Source organism: Mustela nigripes, chromosome 12 (genome assembly GCF_022355385.1).
Source record: "Mustela nigripes isolate SB6536 chromosome 12, MUSNIG.SB6536, whole genome shotgun sequence".
NCBI lineage: Eukaryota > Metazoa > Chordata > Mammalia > Carnivora > Mustelidae > Mustela > Mustela nigripes.
Window position 1 is genome coordinate 36,167,934 of NC_081568.1, and position 26,467 is coordinate 36,194,400.

The window sequence follows — 26,467 nt, forward strand, 5'->3', positions numbered from 1 at the left end:
CACCACTATTACAGAGCTTTCTACTGAAATCAGATAAACAATATCTAAATGCATCCCCAGAAACTGGGTTTTAGTGAAAAGGTTTATTTTAAGAAGAAATATTTTGGGGGGTGCCTGGGCAGCTCAGTCATTAAGCAGCTGCCTTTGGCTCAGGTCATGATCCCAGGGTCCTGGGATCAAGGCCCACATCTGGCTCCCTGCTAGTCTGGGAGCCTGCTTCTCCCTCTCCCTCTGCCTGCCACCCCCATGCTTGTGTGCTCTCGCTCTCTCTCTCTCTCTTTGTCAAATTAAAAAAAAAAAAAATCCTTAATAAAATAAAATAAAATCTCAAATTTTTTTCTTTTATAGTTCAGAAAAGCAGAATAAAAATAAAATAAATACCTCACTTATTGAACTGTAATAATGTTAGCTTTCCACATTTTTTGTTGTTAGTTCTGAAATTCCTGCTGAGACGCAAGTGATTACTTTAAAATCTGTAATTTGAAAAACAGGCTAAATTTGTTCCTTTAAAAATAAAAGAAAACAAAATGTTTTGAAATTATCCCAATAATCTATGTTATCATAAAATATTTAAATAAGGAAAAAATATTCATAATACCACTATTCAGAAATAATGACTCTTAACACTTCGCTATGATTTCTAGGTACAGTATAAAATGTAGCCACTCAGATTTAAAGAATCTGACTTTTTGAAAGTTTGATTTCAAGCTGTCCCTTCAGCTTATAGAGCATGATCTGAGCCACCCAGAAAGCATCTTTGTAGGTTTAAAATTGGTGATTTTTTATACTAGGTTTTCTTTTCGAGAAAACCTTCGATTGTCTAGGTTATGCTAGTAATGGTCTGGTAGACTGTTTGCCTCATTTTATTGATTTATTTTGCCTTTACTGTCTGTGTCAGTCAACAATTAACACAATACTGTTGGGGAACAAACTCCAAACTCCGTGGTTTAAAGCAACAATCCTTTGTTCTCATTTATGTGTCTGAGCCTGATCTAGGCTGGGGTAGAGTGGGCTTGGCTCCAAATTGCAAGATGAATCCAGGTCTACCCTACCCTACATGCTCTCACCCTTCTGAGAACCAGCAGATTGCCTAGGTTTTTATCTTCTCGTGGTGATGGCAGAAGTGCAAGAGAGCAAGTCCAGACAGACACACTAGCACATTTCTAGCTTCTGTTGATTTCATACCTGTGAACAACCTATTAACCAAAGCTCGTCAATGGACAAGCCCAAAGGCCAAGGCAGCTGGTAGACTCCATTTCGCGGGAGGCCAAAAAGAGTCACACAACCACCAACAATAAAGAGGACACTTCTCCCACGTAGGCTGAAGGACTGGAGGATTTTCAAGTAAAACTGGAATCTCTTCCATTAAACTTCAATACGGACATTAAAAATCATAAGTTTGCTTTGTTAATACTTGAAGTCATTGTATACAGTTAACGTGAATGACACATTTTGATTTACAAAAATTCGCCCTATGGCAACTTTTTCATGGATGATGCACTTTCATAAGATGGGAGAAGAAAAATGCATTTTTAGAAATTATCCCCATTAGGTTCTTCTGTAACCATTTCTCCGTGACAGTAACTAGTGATAGCGATTAGGAATTCCAACTCCCAGTTCTATTGTAAATTTTCTGCATAAACTAAAAGAAGTTTCAACAGGTAGAACAATCATTTCAAACACACAGTATTTCCTACCCAGGGCAGAAAGAAAGGCCAAAACCCCCCAGGAGAGAGAGGATCAGATTCAGGGCGGGAAGACTCTGTGGATTGATTTCAGGGATCAGACCTAGGGGAAAAGGATGAAAGCATTTTTCTGTGATGTCAGGAAAGACGTTTATAACAGTCTGTCCAAGGAGAACACTTCATGTTTTTATAAAAGCGAATTTTTAAATGAAAAGCTACAAAGTGACTTTGGAAAGAACGCTCCAGTGTTTTTGCTCATTTCTTCCAGCTCACGGGGCGGCTGCTGTTTTGTAAGCGTCCATCTCACCCACCCCAAAAGAACACTTTTTTCCTTCCAATCTCTGGATGTGTCTTTTTAAAATAAACTTGTCTTTCTATATATATTCCTAGATTTCAAAGAACTGTGAAAACCCACTTAGATCATGTCTCTACCATTAGACAGGCCCACACCTAAAATAGCCCAGACAAAAAAAGAAAAATATGGCTAGAGTTGGCAACCTTTTTTTTTTTTTTTTTGGTTGGAAGCTTGCTAATGTCAACATTTTAGGAGGCTGGTGTGCCAGGTGGCAGGAGGAAACAGATTTGTATTCTGTGGGACATACGAGTAAGTGGGATGGATTTAAAGTGGTGCAGCTATGGGGCCCGCACCTGGTCCAGATGGACTCAAGCTTGGGTTGAGCCTGGCATAGTTCAAGGCTAAGCAGTTGGCTAAGACTGATTTGATAGGACAGGCAGTAAACTCCCCAGGGCTGTAGACATTTAGTACAGGGTGGCCGTTGATGGTCCCTCCACCAAGTTTGTCGTGCAAAACCACTGAAGAAGAACTCTCCCCAGCAGACATTGAGCAAGTCACGTCAAGTAGTGCTTTCCCTTTCAAAATCTTTCACTGTTTAAGGTTCCTGATTTCTGTGGTAAATTCTACCCCACTATAGTTTGTTTCCAGCTCCCAATATAAAAATCACTGCCTGTGGAGTGAGGAAAAGATGTGTACCAATGGACGTGCAAGCTTATGTGGAAGAGCTCAGCACATTATAGACTCCACGGGCTTCCCGCTGCCTAGAATGTCCTTTTTCTCTTTCTTTATCCCCCCCCCCTTTTTTTTCAATACTCAGCATCTACCTACAAACCCTGTTCCCCAGTTCAGTCTGAGTTATGTGCCCTCTCTCTGTGTTTCCATTTTGCACCGTGGAAGGATACCGTTATGTTGCTTTTCATGAGTATTTATTGAGTGCTTTCTGGTGTTTCCCACATTCGTTTAATTATAAGAGAAATACTGTTGAACACAGCAAATGACTCGGCTTCTGAGCACGTTTGCTTAGCCTCTTTAAAAAGGAAGACGGATAGTAAGTGCGCTAAGTCCTGTCGCTGGGGTAAGCACAGAGGAGGGGCACTGAGATCTCTCTCATAGCCTCTCATCATAGCCTGTGGCTCTAATGATTACTCTGTGAGAATAAAATGAGAAGAAATCTACACTGTGAGGAATAAAATAATCCATTTCTTGATATAATTCGACCCCAAAAGATGAGTGAACACCACAGAACCAGTCCAGAGAAGTGCAGTCAACTGAGGCAGGAAATGATTTTTTTTTTTTTTTTTAATCAGACCAGCAAGAGACCTGTATGAGACACTGTCTTCATTCGTTTCTAAGTACTGACCTTGAACGTGGAGTCTGTACTTGACCTGGCCTAACACCTCATAACACTTCATCCACTTGGCAGTGTGGCTGTACAGAAGACAGACCCTTGACCCAAGCTGGGAAGATAATTATTTTTTTTCAAAGATTTTATTTATATATTTGACAGAGAGATAGAGAGAGAGATCACAGGTAGGCAGAGTGGCAGGCAGAGGGAGAGGGAAAGGCAGGCTTTCTGCTGAGCAGAGAACCTGATGTGGGGCTTGCTCCCAGAACCCTGGGATCATGACCTGATCCAAAGGCACACACTTAACTGACTGAGTCACCCAGGCATCCTGATAATTATGTTATTTTATTATGAGGTTAATATATATGTCCTGGAGGAAAGAAGTTATCCTTCTCCTACTGGATTTATTAAGCTAGAATGTTATAGATTTGGGATTACCACAAGACCATTTTCCTTTTTTATTTGAAAGTAAGAAAAGGTGAAGCAGAAACAGAAATAGAAAGAAAGGGAAAATTCAGGTTGAGTTGAGTCTCCGGTTTGACTCCCTAAATCTCTAGCTCTTCCAACTCTTGCTTTGGTTTGGTAAGCCAACCAAGTACCGTGTCTAGTTATTTGAGCCAGCAAACCAAATCTTGCCTTTCCTAGTATGAGTTAGAGTTCTGTTTTACCACCAACGATGCCTGACGAATATACTGACCTTGGATGTGACCTTGAAGAGGAAGACTGGATTATAGTAATGGAGGTATTGCTCAGGTACCTGAGATCCTGGGATTGAGCCCTGCTTCTCCCTCCCTGCTCAGCGGGGAGTCTGTTTTTCCCTCTCCCTCTGCCCCCATCCCCAGCTTGCACTCTCTCTCCCTTGTTCTCGCTCTCAAAAAAATAAATAAAATCTTTAAAAATAAAATAAAATAAATTAAAATGTTTGAGAAAAACAAGAAGAGAATGGGGCTTCCCCTTTACTGTCCCACCCAATATTAGCAACATGATCTTTTCAGTGCAGTGAAGAACAAAAGAAACAGAGGAAGTCTGCATGGGACTTAGCTCCAAACTAGACCTCAGAAGGAACAGAGAGAAAGCCAAATGGTTCCTAACACAGCAATTAAGCACTGTTCTCGCAGTTGGGAGAGCTTATGTGGATGGAGACAAGGGCTTCCAGCATTGACTTGGGTGGTCCACTGACCAAGGAGTGGATTGGCCTCCCAGGAATACCTTCACACAGTGTAAGCTCTCTTAAATTTCAATACAACCCAGGAGAACTGGAGTAGAATTCCCAAACACTAAAGATAAATTTTCTGTCTGCTAGACATGATAGGATTAGAAATAGAAATCTATTTAAGCAATCAAAAGTAAAATATAGCTCCACCTCCTCTTCCTCCTCTTCCTCTTCCTTTCCTCTTTCACTAGAATCTGTCTCCGTGGTCACACTGCTACCTCCTCTTCTGCCTGCGCTTCTCTCGCCTCTGTCTTCTCTGCTTCTTACTTATAAGGACATTTGTGAAGGCATTTGGAGCCCAATAATCTAGGATAATCTCTTCACCTCAAAATCCTTAACTTTGTTTTTAAATATTTTATTTATTTGCCAGAGAGAGAGAGAGAGAGAGAGCGAGCACAAGCAGGCAGAGGCAGAAGCAGGCTCCCTGGTGAGGAAGGAGCCCTATGTGGGACTCGATCCCAGGACACTAGGATCATGACCTGAGCTGAAGGCAGCCACTTAACTGACTGAGCCACCCAGGCATCCCTCAAAATCTTAATCACATATATAAAAAGATTTTCTCCTTAGAAGATATTATTTATAGTTTCCAGAGATTGGGACCTGATACCCTGAAGGCCATTTGTTGAATTGCTTATCACACCCACTAAAGTATTTGAGGGTAATGGAGCATCAGGTTGGCAAAATTCTCTCCAATATTTCGGACAAAAAAAAAGTTATTTGTTCTGTACTTTCAACTTTTCTATAACTTCCTTTCAAAACAGATAAATATGGATGTCTCGAACAGTTGAAAAAGAAAGAAAAGAAATGTATCTCCAGGGAACCACATGTTCTAGAATTCCATCAGCTCCTTCTTCTACCTCAAATCTGTGGGGGTTCTCAGTTGGCACCAAGCACACAGGACTTATAAATATGAGTAAAAGGAAGGCCCTACACAGGGACTCACAACTTATTTGTAACAAATGTATCCTAAGAACACAATAGAAAATTACCAGATTAATTGGGAAAACAGAGGAGGAATCAGTCAATTACATATGGAAGTGAGAGAGAAAATTTTTAAGATGGCTCCTTAAGAATAATGAATTCTTACTAAGCAAATTCATTTCTTTTTTCATGTCCTTATCTCATTTAATCTTTTTTCTTCAGCCATTAAGGGACAGGAGCCATGTTCTTCCCATTTTTTGGCTAGAAAACTGAGGTTTTAGGTAATAACAGATTGTGATTGTGTACCTTCCTCAAATTTCTATCTCTGGTAAGTTGGAGAGTCAGAATTTGATCCTGTTCTGCTTCACAACTCAACCATCACAATCATCACATCAAGCCTTTCCTGGGATGAATGTTAAAAATGCTTCACAACTGATATCACAAAGAAGAAAATGAACATATAATGGAACTTTTTTACCTGAATTAAAACATATATGTTATTAAAATTATTAAATTGAAATTATTAAAATGAAACACAATACACTGCCAAAAACCCATCCAACCAACAAAATCCCCACATGTTTAGTCATCTAAATCTTTTTGGAAATTCCACATATCCCTCTTAGTTAAGCATAGTAAGGCCTCAGTCTAGAAAAGGAGAAGCCAGGGAAGAAGAAATATTAGTCAGCTGGAGAAATCAGGAAAGATTTTTTTGAGGAAGGTAGTATTTGGTCTGAAGGAGTTAATTTTAAATTATTTATTTTTATTTTATTTAATAAATGGAAATTTTAAACTTTTGTCTAACTAAGAGTACCTATAACAGAAAAGGCATCGCAATCTACAATATATAAAGATCTCCTATGAATCAATACTAAAAAGTCAGAAAACCCCAATGAGAATACAGAGAAAGGATATGACAGGCAATCATACTCAATTATACTTGTATACTCAATTGCCAACAAACACTTGAAAAAAATGCCCAATCTCACCAATAATCAGGGACATACAAATAAAAGCAAGATAAATATTTTTCATCTAACCAACTGAAAAAGATTTAAAGATTTACAGTACATATTAGTGGGAATGATGCAGAGAATTAGGTGGAGTATAAAATGAGGTATTTTTGAGAGCAATTTGCTTATACCTACCAAAATTTTAAATAGCCAGTTCCCTGTCATCCAGTCCACTTCGACCAATCTATCCAAAGAAACTTCTGAAATTGTGCATAAAGTTTACGGCCATACCACCCTCAACGTGCCCGATCTCGTCTGAAATTGTGCATAAAGATGTGCATTTACTGCAAATTGTTTTAATCACAAAATATTTGGAAAACCCCATCCTGACTGCAGAGGCATGATTAAAATGTATTATGGTGAGTCCATTCAATAAAATTCTCTGCAGTAGCTAAAAGGAATGAGCTAGATCTGTGCACTGCCAGAGAAAGTTCTCCAAGACAGTGGAGAAGTCAAGTTGCAAAAGAACATATATGATATGGTTCCTTTTAAATTAAGATGTATATGTGTAGATCTATGAACATACATATGTGGATATTTAAATGCCAGAATGGAAGGATTCTCTTATAACTATTAATATTGATTATCTTTGGGGTCAGGAATGGATTTAGGGGTAGGAATTTTCAGATTTTACTCTCTGTATTAATATATGCTTTAAATAGTTTGCATTGAGAATATATTCATGCAGTATTTATGCATTTTTAAAAATAAAAGAAGAGGTATTCAAAATGAAGTAGAATTAACAAGTGAGTACAAGTTGAGAAGTACGAGTTTGTTTGCATGGGATGGTAAGGCATCTAACCAGAGTCAAGGATGCTCCTTCCTTCCTTCCTCCCTTTCTTCCAGGGAGAGATTAAGAGAATGAGTGGGAGGAGGGGCAGAGGGAGAAGCAGACTCCCCGCTGAGCAGGGAGCCCAATGTGAGGCTTGATCCCAGGACCCTGAGATCATGATGTGAACCAAAGGCTGACGCTTAACTGACTGAGCCAACCAGGTGACCCAAGGATGCTTCTTGGTAGAAATGAGAATTAAAGTTTATTGAGAGACAAATGTGACTAAATTGAAGAAAAGCCTGGAGCTAAAAAGAGCAGTTCGGGTTTCATGTTATAGCCTTAAGGTTGCTAGAAAGTGCATGAAATCTTCAGTATGACCAACGCACTGCTCCATTTGATTTTGTTAGGAGATAGGCTAAGGACCAGATTGGGACGACTTTCACGCCAAACCACCTAAAATTGTCTTCCCCTTTGTCAAGTTTATTCAAGGGTGACTTTGTTTTGCTCATACTTTGATTGCTAGACCTACCAAAGGAAGGCAGGGTGGCAGGATTCATTTCTCCCAAAGCAATACCACAAGCTGAAAGAATTGCCCAAATCCACTTCATTTAGGAGGGGTCCGTTGGGTCTAGCAAGCATTTTGAACTTTATGGATCTCTTTCCATTACAAAGCCACCACAAGAAGTTCTTAGAAATCTAACTGTCGACAGAATTTTGAGATCACCTTCCTGCCGGTGGCTTCCCATTTCTCTCAGATGAAATCTCCACATCCTCACCCTTGGCTGAAATTCTCTTGGTGATCTCTTCCCATGGTAATCCCTCAGGCTCATGCTCTCCCTCGTCCACTCTGATTCTACCTCAAGAGCAAATTGTCACAGGGCTGGTTCCACAGCTGACCAAAGCTGCTGGGCATTCTCATGGGGATTTGCTACCAAGGATGGCATCACGAAGTTGGGAGAGCGGGTGTTTTCTTTGCAAATCCTGCCTCCTGCCCTCTTCTTAATTTCCAAGGAATAAGAGAGATCAGGCTTTTCCTTTCCTTAAGACTTTCCCAAGGACTGAGATTCATTTGAAAGGAAGTTCAATGCAGGAAAGGGAAAGATCGCGGCCATCAGGAGAAGCTATTTTGAGACCCATAGGTTCCAGGCCTGCTTCAGAATCCATTATAGGGCTTCTTGTTGGCTTAACTCCTGGTCCGCTGCCATGCGTGAGGCCGGTTTGCTCTGAAGTGAGGCTTCTGAACATCCATTTTCCTCAAAGATCAGTTCAATTGCTGAAAGTTTTGGGGAGGGGAAAATAATCATTGCAGTCTACATCCCACTTTAGGTAAGTTCATGATCCCCTTTGTGCCTCAGTTTCCTCTTTTGTAAAATGCAAAGAATTACAGTAACAGCTACCATAAAGGATTATTATGAATATGAAATGAGCTAATATATGCAAAGCATTTGCAGTAATATCAGGCTGCTCTAATAAGCTCTGGACACGTGCGAGTTATTAATAATTGAACTTATTGCCACATTTCCATTACCTTCTACTTCTGCAGCTGGGGCTTTCAGCAGAGGTGAAGAATTTACATTTTTCCTCCAATACATTTTTTTTTTTTTGGCTTGGGATCATTTTTCTAAACTGGTGGGACTTTTTTTTGTCTAGACCCAATCATCCGATGTATTGATTACTTACTATCTTGAATTTCCTATAGCATGCTACTAGAATTCTCTTACTATGAATAGTTTTTGTTTCTTTAACAAATGGATTAAAGGCTTACTATGTGCTGTGTTTCTGAATTCATGTGATTGTGTGTGTGTGTGCACAGGAGTGTTTAAGGTAGGGATATAACTTCCTCATCTCAAACGTCCATATAGTTTTTAATCACCAATCTAAATGTTTAAGTAAGAAGTAATATAAATAAGACACTGCCTGTGGGCTGAATTTGAAAGAATCATGCTTAAGGATCTAGCATATTACACTGATGCCAGGGTACAGTTTCTGTTAGAGGAACTTACCTTGCAAAAATGCATACTAAATAGAAAGGGTTTTTTTGTTTGTTTTTGTTTTGTTTTGTTTCTAATGTTATCCCTTAACATTTAAAAGTATTTAAATATATCACACCTTAAGGGCATGAAGGGAGTGAGGTCAGTTTTGTTTAACAAAAACAGGGCAGCCTGTGAAGTTTGAAAAAAAAAAAAAAAAGCCAAATATAGGACAAATCACAATAAGGCCTATTATATGAAGGGAGTAGTAAACCAAGAGGTGATCCAGAAGAAATACATCAGGTAGGTTTAAAAACTATTTCAAATTTATTTGTAGTAAGGGTTCTACTTTGAGAATGCAAGGTTCTGGATAGAGAGACAACCATCAAATAATTTGGGGTTAGTTGTTGGATTTTAAGCATTTTAGAGAAGTTAGAGCACAGAGGGCTGGAGGGAAATACACATGATACTCCTGGCTACGTGGAACAGAAGGAAGTGTTTTTGGTTGCCAAGAGGACTACACACCTTAGCCCTACCCTAGGGAAGTTTCAGAAGTTCTGAACAGAAAATGTACTGTATTGTGACTTTCACATCAAAGACAGCAGCGGTCTTCTTAATGCGGAGGAGTGTTTCTTCTTAAAATTCAGTGATTGTGTTGTGTTCAAGGCTGTAGGACAAATGATTTCGTGTTTTCTTTTCTGCAGGCCAGAGGGGTTGGAACATATGATTTCTCATTGCATTTATCTCCATAGAATCTTAAGACCCCGTCAGGGATGAGAGTCATTTCTAAGTCTCCTACACACCATGGGTTGCCCATATCAGAATCCAGACTGGGCTGATTCAGGGTCTGAGCCTGTCTGGCCACTCTTGGGTACTTCTGCTGATAAGGAAGTTGTCTAAGACTGTGGTAGCCACACAGAAATGAAGCTGCAAGGCACCACCAGTCCTGCATCCAGCCAGCCTTCAGGCCTGCCTCCTATTTTTCAGGCACTGCACCAGGCACTGGGAATGCAGAACCAGAGGAGACACGCAGGGTCTGCTCAGGGCAGCCTTCTCAGTGGAGGGAAAAAACAACAAGAAAAGTGCCTTTGGATGCCTGTCCTAGGGCAAAGAGCAGTATAGAGAGGCAGGACGGCTACCTCAGCCCTGAGGTGTCCTAAGGCAGAACAGGAAGTGAGGATCAGAGCGTTCTCTCACTTCTGAAGAGGACAGCAGGATGGTAGGAGCTTTCCCTTGACTGACTGGCAAAGGGGCGGCTTCTTAAAACAAGCCAAACAGATATCCATCTTCTAGGGAGACCCTGGCACGTGCTCATTGATTCTGCCAATTTTTTATGGACGGAAATACCTAGGAGGGAAGAACTGGTGAGTCTTTGGAAGTAGAGAAAGTCCCTAGAAAGGGGCTGCATTTCCTAAAGGGTGTCCCAAAGGGACTGAACTACCTCCCCACCTGGAAGAAAAAGATTCTGGAGGTGAGGCGGCCCGGGGCCGGGGTGGGGTGGGGGGCGTCTGTCTGGAGTCATGTCAAGGCTTTTTTTTTTTCCATCTAGCCTGATGTGGCAACAAGGAAAGATTTGTTCGTTATATTTATTTTCAATTTCTAAAGATTTTTCTTTTCCCTCTAACCCCCTCCCAGCCGCTCCGGTTTGGGTTTTCCATATGACTCATAATCCCTTCCGAAAGTGGAGTCGAATTCATAAAAGTGGTGGAAGGCGGGGGGCGGGGGGGGGGTGCAGGCTGGGAGCCCCGGGGAGTCTTCACTACCTGCATTCCCACTCAGCTGCCGGCGCGAGCGGCGGCCGGGGCGGGGACGCCCAGCCTGTGCCCGGGATGGCGGATACTATTCACACCCCGGCGGCCGGGACCCGGTGACTGGGCGCGGGAGGGTCTGCGGCGGGCGGCGCTGCAGCAGCCTCGGCACGGCCGCCGCCGCCCGCGGGCGCGAGTGTGCGCGGGTGTGGAAGGCCGGCGTGCGGGCCGCGAGGGGTGTGCGCGCGTGAGGCGGAGCGGGGCTCGCCCCTCGCCGGCGCCCGCCGCCCCGCCGGTGATCGCTCTCCGGCCGCCTCCAGCACCCTCGGCCCCCCACGGCCGTTGGTCCGGGCGGGGGAGGGAGAAAGTGAGACTCGGTGTCATCACCATCCATTGTCAGGAGGGGAGGAAATTGGAATCCAGCAGTGGCGAGCGGCAGCTGGGCGGTCACATCTGGGAATGCAAAGCCGACCTCCCCCTCCTCCTCCTCCTCCACCACCTCCTCCTCTTTCACCCAGGATCACTTCCGAAACCACTTCGCCTCCAGCCCCTGCCTCGGCCAGAGGTTTCATTTTTAACTGAATATTTACGAAAGCTGGAAGCGTGCGAGGGGGGTGGGGTGGGGTGGAAATAGCGGCTGCTTCTTTTCCAGGGATTTATTTAATGGGGATGTGTTCAAGGCAAGAGCGAATTCAGAAGGATATCGACGTCGTGATCCAGAAGTCCAGAGCCGAGAAGGACTGCCTGTTTGCAGGTGAGTTCTCGCCTTTCCGGAGCCTCGGACCCAGCGCCAGCTTCTGCCCGCCGCCCCCCTTCCCAGCTCTCTGACCGCGACGTGTGTGGTTCGGGCTGGGGGTGGGTTGCACGTCCCCATTCCGGGGTTCATTTGGCAACAGCTGCTGCAGCGGGAGCGAAAAGGGGGAGGGGGCGCCCCCCCCCCCCCAGTCTGGGGCTGCTACCAGCTCTGGGGGCTGAACCACGGTGGCCCCAGCGGGGGTCTAGGCGGAGGTGCCGTGCGTGGTCTTTTTTAGCGGGTTGTGGATACCCGGAGCGCCCCAGCCCGCCTCCCGGCTTTCAGCGGCGGTGGCCGAGCCTGGCGGGGAGGACCCGCGGGTTTGCGCAATGGGCTGAGCGGCGGCGGCCGGGAATGGAGCCCGCTGCGCTGCGCGACGCTGCGCTGGCCGGCTGCGCCCGGCGCCGAGGCCCCCGGGGGGCAGCGCTGGCCCGATCTCCGCGCCTTCAGCTCCCGTTAGTCCCCTCCGACTGACAGTGCGTTGCCCCGGAAAGAGAAGGGATTCCCGGGGTTCCCGAGGCGCCCTGCTCCCCTGCCTGGGGGGTCGCCTTTCGTCCATTTTGCTCCCCCGGGAGAAGGATCGCATTTTGCTTTCTCAGCCGCGAGCTCGGCGGGGGCCGCTTCCGGCCTCCCCGACCGGGAAATTCCCGCCGTTGCCATGGCACCCGGCACTTGTTGCGGGGGGCGGCCTCCCGCGGCACCCGGCCGGGGGTGCGCAGCATCCCCCTCCTGCATGGCGCGGAGAGGGGACCTCGCGGTTCCCCAGCCCACACCTCCCTCCCCGCCAGGCCTTCTCTTGGCTCCACTAAATAGGGGACCCAAGTCATGACCAAGGTTAAAAACCCACTTGAGGGGTAGCTTTTAACAGGACTTTTCCGTTTCAGATTTCAGATACTCAGACTCCACCTTTACTTTCACCTACGTTGGCGGCCCCAAAAGGTATTTGTGTATATAGAGTTGCTTCATTTCCTGTTCACAGGCTTGTGTTTCCTTTGTTCTTAACATGTTCCGTGTTTGGGTTTTTTTTTTTTTTTTTTTTTTTTTTTTCTCTCATTGCTGCCCTTTAGCCACATCCCAGGCTGGAGGTCCCCCCGTTTTAAATAAGAGGGAACATAGATATGTTTGATTCAAGGGTTTCTAAGATCACGCCACAGGCAATGAGCAGAACTCTTGCACTGTTCATATTAAAGCTGTTCTACTGTAGTAGTAGCTCGCTCTGGAGAGATTTGGGGGTTGATAGCTGCAAGCAGGTGAAGAACCGGAATCCTGGGCATGAAGTGAAATGCATAAAACATAAAAGGTGTCGCAAAGTAGTTTCAACACAAGTAATAATTTTTTTGGTGAGTTGGGGCTGCGTGTTTCCATGTTTTCTGAAGGGTGACATAAATAAGCAGTCTGCCAGTTCTCCATACTTTTTTTTTTTAAGGAGCGGTATTTTGGTTTTCTACATTTAGTTTTGGAAAGAATTTGGAACTTATATGTAGCTGGAGTGTATAACTTCTCTCTTGGGGGGAGGTATGACAGATTCATATATTAATACTAAATTGTTAACAGTGTGAAAGAAGTCCAAATCCAATTTTGTATTTAGGAGGTAGAGTTAAGATGAAAGGTAGCTTTTAAAATACATCTTGCAGTCTTCACTTGTTAAGTTAGGATTTTCTCCCTTTTAGCCCTTTGGGGACATTTGTTTAAAAGAGCAGTGGCCACATATGAGAAATGTCAAGAGATTTAGCCTTGCTGTTAGGACTTGACATTCAGTATCATTTGACCACATTCCAAAATATTGCTTAGCTTAATGGAAACATTTATGAACATATAAATTGCAGAAGCAGCTTTCCTCTGTAAATACATTTTTTAAAAAGATTGGAATTAATGTGAATCTTTAAAATGCTTAGGATCCGTGCTGCAATCTGTGTCTCAAAAAAGCTTTAATTAAAACAGTTATCGCATTTCCCGTATGTATAGCCTAAGCCCCAGGACTGGCATATTGATTTGATTTACTAGTTGAGAACATAACACACATAACATGTACTTACTGGGAGAGGATGAAATTACAGTACTTCTTAATTTACTGTGGTACTATCACCGTAGTTGTGAATAAAAAGAATAATTTCAAGGAGATTCAGCTAAATTAATGCTGCTCCTACACTTACTATCCAGAGGAGGTTGGTGTATGACTAATATCCTTTTGGATTATTTTAACAGTGAAAATATGCCATGCGTCCCATTGAAAACATTCTCCACGCAATCAGGTAGATAGCTGCTTGAGCACTGTAACAGTTACTGCTGTTCACCCAGTGAGAGGTGTGGCCTAGGGGATGCTCTGGGTAGGTTTTTCAACTAACTAGCTTATTTCCAGTAAGATGCTTGGGTTCTTTTGGGCTCAGTTTACTTACTTGTACAATGAGGGAGTGAGCCATACACTTAATCTCTGAGATCTGTTAAATGCTGCAGTAAAATTCTGTATCAGCAAATTATTGAACTGGTGTTAACATAGCAAGTGGTGAAGAAGGTATGGAAGCCTCCAGGAGCAAGGCAGCGGGGTGGGCGGGGGGTTGGGGATAAATAATTAATTAAAATAACCTCAGTTTTCACTGTAGGAGCAAGCACCTTGGTTGCTCTTAAAGTAAGAGATGTTTCCTTTTCTGTGTAATCCTATTAAGGGATAGTATTTTCTTTTGTCTCAGATTCAAATACCTGGGACTTGTGTATCTACTAAAGAAGACTTTAACAGACTGTTCTTGTGATTTCTTTGTGTCCCCAAAATCTTGTTCTACAAAAGGATATATAAAAGTTTGTTTTAGTATAATAATGCTAATAATCCCTTTAATGGTAATCTCTTTATGTATTTATAGCTAATGGCAGAGAAGACTTTTTTTTCCCCTGAAGATAAAAATGCATTGTTTTCATTAACTACATTAGAATCTGACATTTGTTCTGTATTTCTCATTGTGGCATGTTAATTGGGCATTTAAAAAATTTTAAAAATCCTGCTGTTTTGATTGAAAGTGCTTATTAACTTATAATAGTCTATCAATAGTGTCATTTTCGATAAACTAGACTGACTTCATGGTTAAAGGAGGTGGGAATCTTAAGGAGAAATAGTATATGATTATCTTGAATTATATTTAACTATCATTTCATTTAAACCATTGAGAACATATTTAAAGGATCATTTTCAATTCAGGTTGTAGATAAAACTTAATAAACCATTTTCTCTTTCTCACACTTTCTAAGAACAAGTTACACTTTGTTCTAAGGGCAAAGGTTGACCTCACATGTTACCACTCAAAAAAGAAATAATAGGGAGAATTTGTTTTACACATACATTGTTTTATGTTTCTGTGGGTAGGAGGTAATGCCAAGAGGCAACTGTGTCAGGGCTGGCCAGTGGCCTGGTAAACTGAGCTTTCATTTGGAGGTTGAAAGGCTTGTTAACATTGGCTGTTCTGTTTTCTTGGTGGACTTAAGGTGAGGAACAAGGGGGGACTTAGTGTCATTTGGGAGACCGAGTTCTGTTAAGTTTCCCTAAAGAGAAGGTTCATGTAACTGTTGTATCCTCACTTTTGGATGTACAGACTGAGGCTCAGAGAATTTAAGAGACATGCTGAAATTTACTTGGTTCTTTGAAGAAGCTACCATATATGTACCCCATTCTGTAACCCTCTTGAGACCTGTGCTCATTCCTCTACACTGTTGTTCTCAGCCTCTTTGAACATGGAGACGCTTGAACATCAAAGGATCATGATTGGAGAGTGATAGTTTTCATGTCTTTCGATTGAGAAATAATGAGGAAGAAGTGTTAGATGTTATGAGTTTGGTTTATAAGACTCTCTACAATAGCTTGAAAATGTATATATACAGCTAGATTAATTTATTTTAGCAATGGTCTTTGTTACACATCTCTGATTCCTGGACTTCTTGGAATAACTTCATAGCTGTCAGTGGTTCAGGACCTTCCATGGGCCCTTACCCAGTGCTTCTTCCAGTTTCAGGGATGTGCTAATGTCTGGCCTCAACTGTACACAATTTGGGAAGTTTATGCAAAAGTCATTCTTTCCCTGTACTTGTCATGCTTGTGATCTCCTGCCTTCTTCTTTCTCCCTTATTGATTGATAGTAAAATCCTTAAGACCACAAAGGGATTCTGGCCCTTCATCTCGTTTGTAGTCAGTTGTGCACTTAGTGGTAGAAGAAACAGGAAGGAGAAAGTAAGCAGTGACAGCTCCTGGGGATGGGAGAGCATGCTGAGTCCGTGGTGCCAGTTGTCAAAGAAAGGACGGAGCAAGGGGAGCCCACTGGGCCTGTCCATGGACCCCTGCAGGATTCCCCGATTGTGTTTCCGGCAAGGATAGAATATCGTGAGGATATAACTGAGGTTTTAAAAAATGCACAAATCAGAAGTATTTATTGTCAAGACTTTTTGTTAAAGAGATAAGCCAAAAAAAAGAAAAACATAAGAAACATGTGATTTTTTCATCTTCTATTAATGTGTTAGAACTTATTCTTTCAGCATTTTATGTGTCTATATGCATATAAAATATATGCCTCCAGGGATTGTATTATACTCTTGAGACCTCAGTGTTTTTTCACTCAAGAATGTAAAAGTGTCTTCCCTTTAGAAAGGATATGAGAATAAAGAAATGTTTATTAAATTGAGAGTTTTCCAGTCGAGGAGTGTGACTGTGTGGTAAGAAATCTAACATTTATATTAGAAATTATTAATACATTAGACACTTAATATCTGGCAGAATGTTCAGAGTTGGCTATAGGTGTATACCTTTAATTGTAGGAAGAGACGCTCTTTCATGTGGTCGTGGGTAGACTGGCATCTTTTGAAGTGTGTGAGTATGGGCCCCCCCTCCTTTGGGATATTCTGTTCACATAACTGTTTTGGAGCATCACATGTATCACTAATAGAAGTGTCCACAGTTCCTCAAATCACATGCTACCCTTCTTTTTCTTGGGCCTTTGCACATGCTGCAGAACTCCCATCTACATCCTGTCCTCTCCATCTTCCCCCATCTCAGCCTTCATTGGGAGGCCTTCATTGTTGGATCTTTGCTAAAGATCCGACCAAATTCTTCTATGAGAAGTTTTTTTTGGCACTCTGGTCCCTGTATTATTCTTCTAGGTATTTCTAAAACCATGTTGTCATATTGTTTTATTAGCAAGTGTTTCCTTGAGCATCTGTCTGACCTTGAGCTTCTTGGAGGCAGGGTCCGTCTTATTCATTGCAGTTTCCCCAGATCCTGTCTCCCCGCCTAGTACAATGTTTTTTTGAATAAGTTGATGCTTATTCAATCATTTAATGAAGGCTAAAAGGTCTTCCGGCAGGTGAGAAGCAGTTTTTTTTTTTTTTTTTTAAGATTTTATTTATTTATTTGACAGAGAGAAATCACAAGTAGATGGAGAGGCAGGCAGACAGAGAGAGAGAGAGGGAAGCAGGCTCCCTGCTGAGCAGAGAGCCCGATGCGGGACTTGATCCCATAGCCGAAGGCAGCGGCTTAACCCACTGAGCCACCCAGGCGCCCCAGAAGCAGTTTTCTAACTAAATGGTCAGGTATAGTGATAGTCAAATACTTCAAAAAGCCCCAAATCTGGTCGTGTCACTTGCAATAGAATTTCTTAAGAATTCAGAAGCTGTGTAGCCAAGTTATAAGCCCCGTGGCGTGCTCAAAGGCTTTTAGGGGACAGAAAGATAATGCAATTGCTTAACATTATGAGAGACTTAATGGGAACGATGACACACTAGGGAGTTTGGACTCTAAAAGTATTTAATTCAGTTTTAAAAAATCAGTAGCATTCTGGTGATCAAGCAGATTTTCTGGGGGCCTTAATCCACCTGGGTTCCCAATGTTTAATTCCTTGCTCATGGGATGCCATGGAGAGAGGCAATTTGCTTGATTGATAAAGTGCATTTGTTTTGACTTTCTTCGAAAGGAGAAGTGTATGTGGGTGCAGGCCTGGGCGTGTTGAGAGGGTGGCGAAGTAGAAGAAGATCATCTCAAAGACATTAATCCATTTTCATTGTGAAAGAATTACATACTCATTCTAGAAATCTTGAAATATGCAATTATTTTGAAACCATCAAGTGCTTCTTAAGATGTCATAATGAAAAGAACGATCATTTTTTAAAAAATCAGAACTTAGCGTATTCCTCTTGGTGATGCGGACTTGCTTCCCGTGATTTTATACTTTATCAGTTATTATCCAAAAATAATGATTTAGGAAAAAAGGTCTTTTCCCTGGAGCCCTGGGAGCCTACATTGGAAGCTGGGGTGCTTGGTGAAGGAAGTATGAAGGAAGCCGAATGAGTGAGTGAAATCTGAGCTGTCATATCCCTTTGTAAATTATAGCTGCTCTGGCTCTTCTCTGTACACAATTTTTTTGAAAAGGATTTCATTATTAAATGAATTTTAAAACCACTGACCTAACATAACCACCAATTTAACACAAATATAACTTTACTGAAACTTACCTAGTAAAATATTTAAACTCCGTTTATTTCATGGATTAAGAGAATACTCTTAATTATATTTATTGGGCATAGTCTCTGCTGTACCTTTTGCCTACCTTACATCCCATGTTTGCAACAGACACAAGTAGGGATTTTGTCAGCTCTTTTGCATTTTATAGCTAAAGAAACTGAGGCGGAGGTAATTTAAGTAGCTTACAGTTAGGAAGAAGCAGAGTCGGAGTATATTGCCATGTGAGTCGATGTTTACGTAAGGTTTAAGGGGCAGTGGTTGAACTGGCATGTTCAGTTGGGAATGTTTGGGGTTGGGGAGGGATTGCTTGGTGGGACGCCAGCCAGGGCCAGTACTGAAAACTCCACTGGCTGGCAGGGGAAATGCCCGAGCCCAGTGCTAAGCATTAATAGTGAGAAAATTATGTACATTGGCTGTGGAATCCTTACACAAATATTGGGCCGACTCATTTAAATTCCCCATCATTTCTCTAGACAGCATTTTGAAAAATACATGTAAGAGAACATTTATCAGTCCTAAAAATATTTTGTAATTCTCTGCACAGATTTGCTTTGGATAGATCGTGCTGTAGTAGATAAATCTTGCTTTAAGACAGCTGCCACTGACTTAGTGCGGAATTGTTCAGTTATTGCCATGTCCCCTTCCCCTTTTTCGCTCTCTACGTTTTTGAAAGCCCATTTTCCATGTACCCCCAGGGAAGGCTAATAAGAAATAAGCTTTTATTGATAAGGCTTGTCACTCTTATTTTACTGGGACATAATTTAGGTTTCCTGTCCTGTTGCCTCACTTAAATGCTGGACGCTTCAACCCAGCGTATCAGAACAACCCATCACTTCTTCGTTAAAAGAAGCTTCTCTTCCCAGCCTTTCCCTCGTGTGGCTTCATTTGAGCCACTCTGGAGGAATCCGTCTCGGGTTTTGTGTATCCCACCTTCCTCTTCATTTCTTTCAAAGCTTTAGTGGCTCTTTCAAATCATCGTGGGCATCTTCATCCCCCACAGTGTCAGCTTTTCGTCGGGGGCCCTGATCTCTGGACAGAGGTCAGTCACTGTAACCCAGTGTTTTAAATTCTTAACTAATAGCTCCTCACCCATCCAGTTCATTGACACCTGAACTCTTTTAAGTATGAATTTTACGGGACACCTGGGTGGCTCAGTGGGTTAAACCTCTGCCTTCCGCTCAGGTCATGATCTCAGGGTCCTGGGATCGAACCCTGCATCTGGCTTTCTGCTCAGCAGGAAGCCTGCTTCCCCCCTTCTCTCTCTGCTTGCCTTTTTGCCTACTTGTGATCTCTATCAAATAAAAAATAAAATCTTTAAACAAAACAAAAAACATTACCTTTAAAACAAAAAAAGTATGAACTTCACCATGGGAGTTTTCTGCTCAGAAGCCCTCAGATGTGACCATGGTTTCCTCCATAACAAATCCAAACCCCCCATCCTTGGCTTTCTAGAGCCACCTTCCCCATCCAGTCATGCATACTTCTCAGGCTCCCACTGTCCTTTTATCGACCTGGTCTTTCCGTTCAGCAGCCCCCAGTCTGTACTTAGTGCATGAAGCATCCACAGTTGTTGAAGGTTTATTGATTGTGTAGTTTCTGTGTCCCATAATGGGCCTGGTTTGGATATCGAGATCATGATTTTTATGATCACGGATGCCAGTTCATTTAATCTTTTCTTTGACCACAAGTGGCATCTCTGAAAATTTATGACGTATTTATGCTCAAGGAGAGGCTAGAGTAAGATCATGAGTAGGACAGACTGAGAATGAGAAGACGGTGAAATCTGAGGAGATGGGACAAGAATATAAATAGACTGTTACCAGTCCATTACAGAGGAACAACAACAAGTTTTGAGTGTAGTTCATTTGCATATCGGTGACATCCCAGTTCCTGGCTGATACTTTCTTTGTATTAACGGAACATGCCAAGCCCGACGTTAAATTTAAAAGGGGGATCATCCACTTACACCTTTGTGCAGTCAGATCCGTTTTCCCCGTACAGAAATGTGCAGAAAGCTAGCTGCTAACTGACTTTCCCCTAAGATGGTTTCCTTCCAAACATTCTGAAATATAGATTGAAAAGATCTTGCTGATGGCCTCAAAGTGTTCTTAGGATTTCTCAACCAACTCAGAAGTGTTGCATTTGTTTGGATTTTCATCGTTTTGTCTAAAAAACATGTACACTTTGTTATCCAAGAATGACTTACAGAATATTTACTGTATACAAAGTACAGAGTGGAGCCAGATACTAATGTAACTACTTTACATTTGTTAGGCTTTCACATCAATGAAGAAAAAAGTTCAGACAAAATTGGAAAGCAAACAAACAATGCTATTAAGGACAGAGCTGTATAAAAGAGAAAAATGTAAGTCAAAAAAAATTCACAAAAGACCAATATTCTGTGTAAAGACTAGAAATCTGGTTCCCAGCAGAGTGCCTAGAATATAATAAATATTTCCTACTATTTCTTAAATGAGAGTATTATTTTTCTAACATTATGGGAGAGCATTTCCCAAACTGTTTAATTAGGTGTTGCATATGTGGCCAGCTATGTCTGGGAAATACTTATTGAAACAATATTAAACATTTCTAATGGTTGACTTCTGGGAACTTTTTCTGTGTTAGTGTACATTATGCATATCCAAGAAGTGAATGAATTGTTCAGGATTTCTCACTTGATTAGAGCTCTGGAACATCTTGAGAAAGTTGTTTTGTGGAAAGCACTTTGGCAAACTCTGAGTCTTACTCATTAAAATTAGTTTTTGAGTAAATAGCAGTATAGTAGAAATAGAAATTGCACATTCACAATTGAGCCCTGAAGAATTTACTTTCAGAAGTTTTTATAGAACTTGCTTAATGAACAGGAAAGCTTCAGTTAAAGGCATTTGGCATTTTATGCCACTGACTTTCCTATGTGAGGATATTTCTCTGTATCTCTCACTTTGTCATCATTTGTGTTGAATCCATTTATGATAAGAGCTTTCAACGATTCTTCATCAATGCCTTAAAGTTAGCAGGGCCCACTCTGGTACAGGTTTAGAAGTCAGCCTCAGAAGGAAGTGTTAGAGATAGATAATGATTTTGTGTAGCAGAAGTACTCAGTATGTCCTCTTAAATTCTGTCACTTTGAGTTCAGTAGAGCTTGCTAGCGAGCCATCTTTGACGGAGTTCATACTTTTGGAGAAATTTGTGGTGAGGGAAATACGGGATTTATTTACAAGTTTCATTTTTTTTTTTTTTTTATAAATTACATGGAGAAATCAATGAGGGTATTTATTTTATGTATTTTCCTCCAGTCACCAAATGAGAAATTTACTGAAGAAGTTTTAAAATACTGCTCAGAATTTTTTCAGCATGAGTCAGGAAGCAAGCTGTCCCTTTTTTTTTTAAGGCAGTGTCAGTCATTACACTTGAAGAAGCCACATGCTTCTTTCGGTAACCCATGAATGGAGAATGAAGCTGGTGCTTTCAGGTGTGGTCCTGTGGACACAGTGTCACGGATATATTGAAAATGATTCGTGTTAACAGCAGACCTGTTCCTATGCAAACGCTCCATAGCTTTTGTGATTCAGGGAAAACAGTGGAATCTCACACATACTGAAAATCTAGTAAATTCTAGGTTTTTCATTTTGAAATCAGTGTGCCAAATCTTAAGTGGGTGAATTCATTATTGTGATGATACGTTTGCCAGTCTGTATGTCTCTATGTCAGTGATCTTCTTACGAACAAAGTCTTAAACACTGGTGAGTGGAAGACAGAAGCATAACATAAAGATCTGCTTCATGGGTAAAAGCTGACGCAGTCATCATTCTTATTAAAATGCACCACAGCTAGATATGCACACACACACACAAAAAGGCCCTCCAGCTGCAAAGCAGTCATTATTTTATTATCACCACAGAATTTGATATGATTTCTCTAGTGAATGGTCAAATTCATTTTTAGTTAACTAAGAAAAAGTTCGAATAATTCACTGTGAGCCAAATTCTCTCGTTTCTTTTGGAGCAGTCTGTCCTTATGGGAAAACCAGCTTAGAATGGTGATTTAAGTGAGTTTCAATTAATAGAAGAATTGCATATTCTTGGCTGAATTTGACTCCCAGATGATAAATTTGGAGCAAGATAGATTTTAAGCTTAGTTTTTTTAAAAATCATGTTTGTTTGGGGGCTAGTTGATTAGCTGTCTGACTCTTGGTTTGGGCTAAGGTCATGATCTCATGGGTCAATTGATAGAGACCCGCGTGGGACTCTGCCTTCAGCAGGGAGTCTGCTTGAAGATTCTCTCCCTCTGGTATTCCCCCTGCTTGTATGTATGTGTGTATGTGCATGCACTCTCTCTCAAATAAATAAATAAATCTTAAAAAAAAAAAAAGAAATCATACTAGTTTGATTTTCTTTTTTGAATGAGGTATAACTGACATGTAACATCATATTTGTGTCATATGTACAGCATAAAGATTTGATATGTGTATATATCCTGAAATGATCACCACAGTAAGTCCAATTAAAATCTGTCACACATAGTCACAAACATTTTTTTTTCTTGTGATGAGGACTTTGAAGATCTATTCTCTGCAACTTTCAAATATGCAGTACAGTATTATTAGCTGTCATCACTGTGTTGTACGTTATATCTCCATGACCTAATTGTAACTGCAGGTTTGTACATTTTGATCCCCTTCACCCATTTCTCTTACCTCCTCCCTCAGTTTGATCTAATGTGAGCTTTCTGTGTTGACTTCCCAGGTCATTAACGTAAAATTTCCAGTGTCTTCAATTCTCAATATCCAACATACACAAAATCCTTTTCCAGCTGTAGGTAATTGGCAGGGAAAAATCCATTTAGGGCAGTAGTTTCACAGAAGGTTTTTTTTAAAACAGAACTGTGACCTTTCCAGTCTTTGGGGTACAGTCTGGGAAGTGTTACATTTCAGATGCACTTTTAAATGAAAATACAGGTGCTTACCACTCCATACCTATGAGAATGGCCAAAATCCAGAACACTGAGGACACCAGATGTTGGCGAGGATGTGGAGCAACAGGAGCTCTGATTCATTGCTGGTGGGAGTACGAAATGGTACAGCCACTTAGAAGACAGTTTTGCAGTTTCTTACAACACTAAACATACTCTTGCCTACTGTACAGCAACCACACTTTTCTGTGTTCACCTAAAAGAGTTAAAAAGTTATGTCTGCACAAAACCTGCGCATGGATATTTATAGAAGCTTTATTCTAATCTGCCAAAACCTGAAAGCAACCAGGGTGTCTTTCAGTTGGTGAATGGGTCAATCACCTGGGATACTTACAGACTATGGAATATTATTCAGCACCAAAAAAGAATGAGCTATCGAGCCTTGGAAAGACATGGGGGAAAGAATTCCCATGACTAAGTGAAGGAGACCAATCTTGAAAGCTACAGACTGTATGATTCCAACGATATGACACTCTGGAAAAGGCAGAAGTATGGAGACAATGATAAGATTGGTGGTTGCCAGGGGTTACAGGAAAGGAAGAAAGGAACAGGTGGAACAGAGGCATTTTAGGGCAGTAAGGTTATTCTGTATGGTACTGTAATGGTGCATACATGTCATTATACAGTTTTCGAATTCATAGAATGTACAACACCAAGAGTGAACCCAAGGATAAAAAATGGACTCTTGGTGGTAATGATGTGTGTCTGTGGGTTCATCATTAGTAACAAATGTACCACTCTGATGGGTGATGTTGATCATGGGGCAGGCTCTGTGCATGTGGAATAGAGCGGATATGGGAAATCTCTGTACATTCTGCTCAATTTTGCTGTGCTCTCCAAACTACTCTAAAAATTAGAGTCTTAAAAAAATAGCCAGCCAAGAAAGGCAGGTTCTTGCCAAGACTTTTTCAACTCCTGAATAAGGCCTCTGATCTATAGAAGTTTAAAAATCCTTTTTTACATTACACAGGCATATACATTTGAATTAGGAAAATGTAAAATTAGCTATTTTTATTCAATAAAATTGCCTTGGCACAAAACTAAAACAAATAGCCTATATTATGAATTTAGTCTGTAGCTAATTCCATAGAAGAAATCATCATTTTAAATTAGGTTTTCTATCAATGTTTTCCAAATATAGATTATAAAACTACACTAAACAAGAATATTTCAAGAAATACTAATGATTATTACAGAAATTCTATGCCTGCTAATTTTTTAGTCCCCAAAGAAAGACATAATGCCAGTGTACTTCTCAAATAAAATCAAGTAGGAGTTGGTGCTTTCAGATACTTATGTGGCGGAATGCTGAGCCTAAAACAAAACCTACTTGAAATGTGCCTGCTATTGTGTGTCTTGCACACACGATGCGTTCCTGCACACACTGGCATTGATAGACACATACCTACAAACTGACATTGGAATGCATTTTAATTTTTCTTCCTAAACATCCAAAGATAACCTTTTAACCTACATTTGCAGACATGAAGAAAATAATAATATACCCATTTCTTTCTTTCTAGCCCCCTCCCCCCAAACCCCCAACTCCCAACATGCACAGACCATGCATAGACCCACAGTGTTCAAAGACAGGAAGTATTGAGAATTGAATTACACTGGAAACTTTTTGTGGGCAGAAGGAGTAAGCAGATGAGGGACACCTTATAGGTGAAAAAACATTTGATTATGGCTTTTATTTTTTATTTTTTATTTTTTTTAAAGATTTTATTTATTTACTTGACAGAGAGAGATGACAAGCAGGCAGAGAGGCAGGCAGAGAGAGAGGAGGAAGCAGGCTCCCTGTTGAGCAGAGAGCCCGATGCGGGGCTTGATCCCAGGACCCTGAGACCATGACCTGAGCCGAAGGCAGTGGCTTAACCCACTGAGCCACCCAGGCGCCCCTGATTATGGCTTTTAGAACCATCCCAGACATACATAAAGTTCTTGTAAGTCCAACTTTAAGTTGGATTGTGTTTATAGACCAATTGTAGTCTAACTATTCTTCAGGGTTTATGAAATTGCATTTTATTTTTTCCAAAGAAAGTTTTTCCAGTGTTGACTGAGTTATAAGATTATTTAAAAAATTCTTTGTGACCCATAACATTACAGTGTAGTAATAATAGAATGGATTGTCGTTTATCAATCAATAGATTGATTTTTTTTTTTTTAAACAACCAGGCAAATGACTTAACCTCTTTGAAAAGTCTTGGCTTTATTATCTCTGAACTGGCAGTGATTTTGCAAAGTTTTTAGGATTGAACTTGACAGTGTGCTTGGAAAGGGGGTCCTGAAGACTACTCTTCGGCTCAGTGGTTTGCTAGAAGGAATCACAGGACTCAGAAAGCTGTTACACTGTGAGTCCTGTGATAGTTTAATTTATAGTTTTGGTTTATTATAGAAAAAGGGTACAGAATAAAATCAGCAAAGGGCACAGGCTCACTGGGCAAAGTCCCAGGAGAAAGTCCCAGGAGAGCCAGGAGAAATCAGGCACAAGTATGCAAGTGTCTTATCAGCAGAGTTGTATGGACACACTTAATTTTCCCAGCAATGATGTGTAACGTCTTGGGCAGAGTATTGTGAACCAGAGAAGCCTACCTGAGCCTCAGTGTCCAGGGTTTTCATTAGGGATCAATCACAAAGGCATGCCGCACCTTTACAACTGACCTTGGCTCTTCAGACTCCAGCCTCCCAGAGCAAAAACATGTGTTCAGCACATATCACACTTGTTAGTGTAAACTGTCTGAGCACATTGGTGTTGCATGGTCTAAGACTTAGGGCACATAAAAACTTTCTGATCAGGCAGAGTATTCCAAGGGCTCAGAGCTCATTTCCTGGGAACTGGCCCAGAGCCAGTTTTGAGGACAGGCCTTTTTTGGAAATGTGCAGGATCTGAGCAACCAAGGCCTGCATTAACCCTTCCCTGGACGTATGCCGATGGTGTCCAGCTCAGGACCTGATAGGGGAGGCAGGATCTGATGTCATTATTTATAGCACTACCCAATTCCAGTTTCTGCGATTGGGACCCATAAACGACAGACTAAGGGCAAAAACACTGTTCCCCTTTTTTAGTAGGATGACTGCTCTGTCTGGTTTGGAAATAAAAAACTTTCTCCATTTCTCCACTATCATTGAATAACAGTTTCTGATAAGAATTACATTAAATGTATATGATAGTGAAGAAAAAGTGGCAGTAGCATGTGTTTATTCAAGTAATTGCATGCTATTTTTTTTTCCTAAAAAATAGCAAAGCA

At 41.3% G+C, this 26,467-nt stretch overlaps 1 protein-coding gene across 4 annotated transcripts in view; it reads left to right on the top strand.

Moving 5' to 3' along the window:
• Window positions 1–10,349: 10,349 nt before the first annotated feature.
• PARP8 (poly(ADP-ribose) polymerase family member 8) overlaps window positions 10,350–26,467 on the top strand; it is a 178,691-nt gene continuing 162,573 nt past the window's right edge. The window contains exons 1-3 of one of the 4 annotated variants that reach the window (XM_059417100.1): window positions 10,350–10,578; window positions 11,615–11,716; window positions 12,640–12,694. In XM_059417100.1, the coding sequence (XP_059273083.1) occupies window positions 11,626–11,716; window positions 12,640–12,694 (146 nt within the window). In that variant the 5' untranslated portion in view covers window positions 10,350–10,578; window positions 11,615–11,625. Of the gene's footprint in view, window positions 10,579–10,956; window positions 11,082–11,196; window positions 11,528–11,614; window positions 11,717–12,639; window positions 12,695–26,467 lie in introns of those variants that run through there. The other 3 variants (XM_059417101.1, XM_059417099.1, XM_059417102.1) reach the window with 3 other exon arrangements.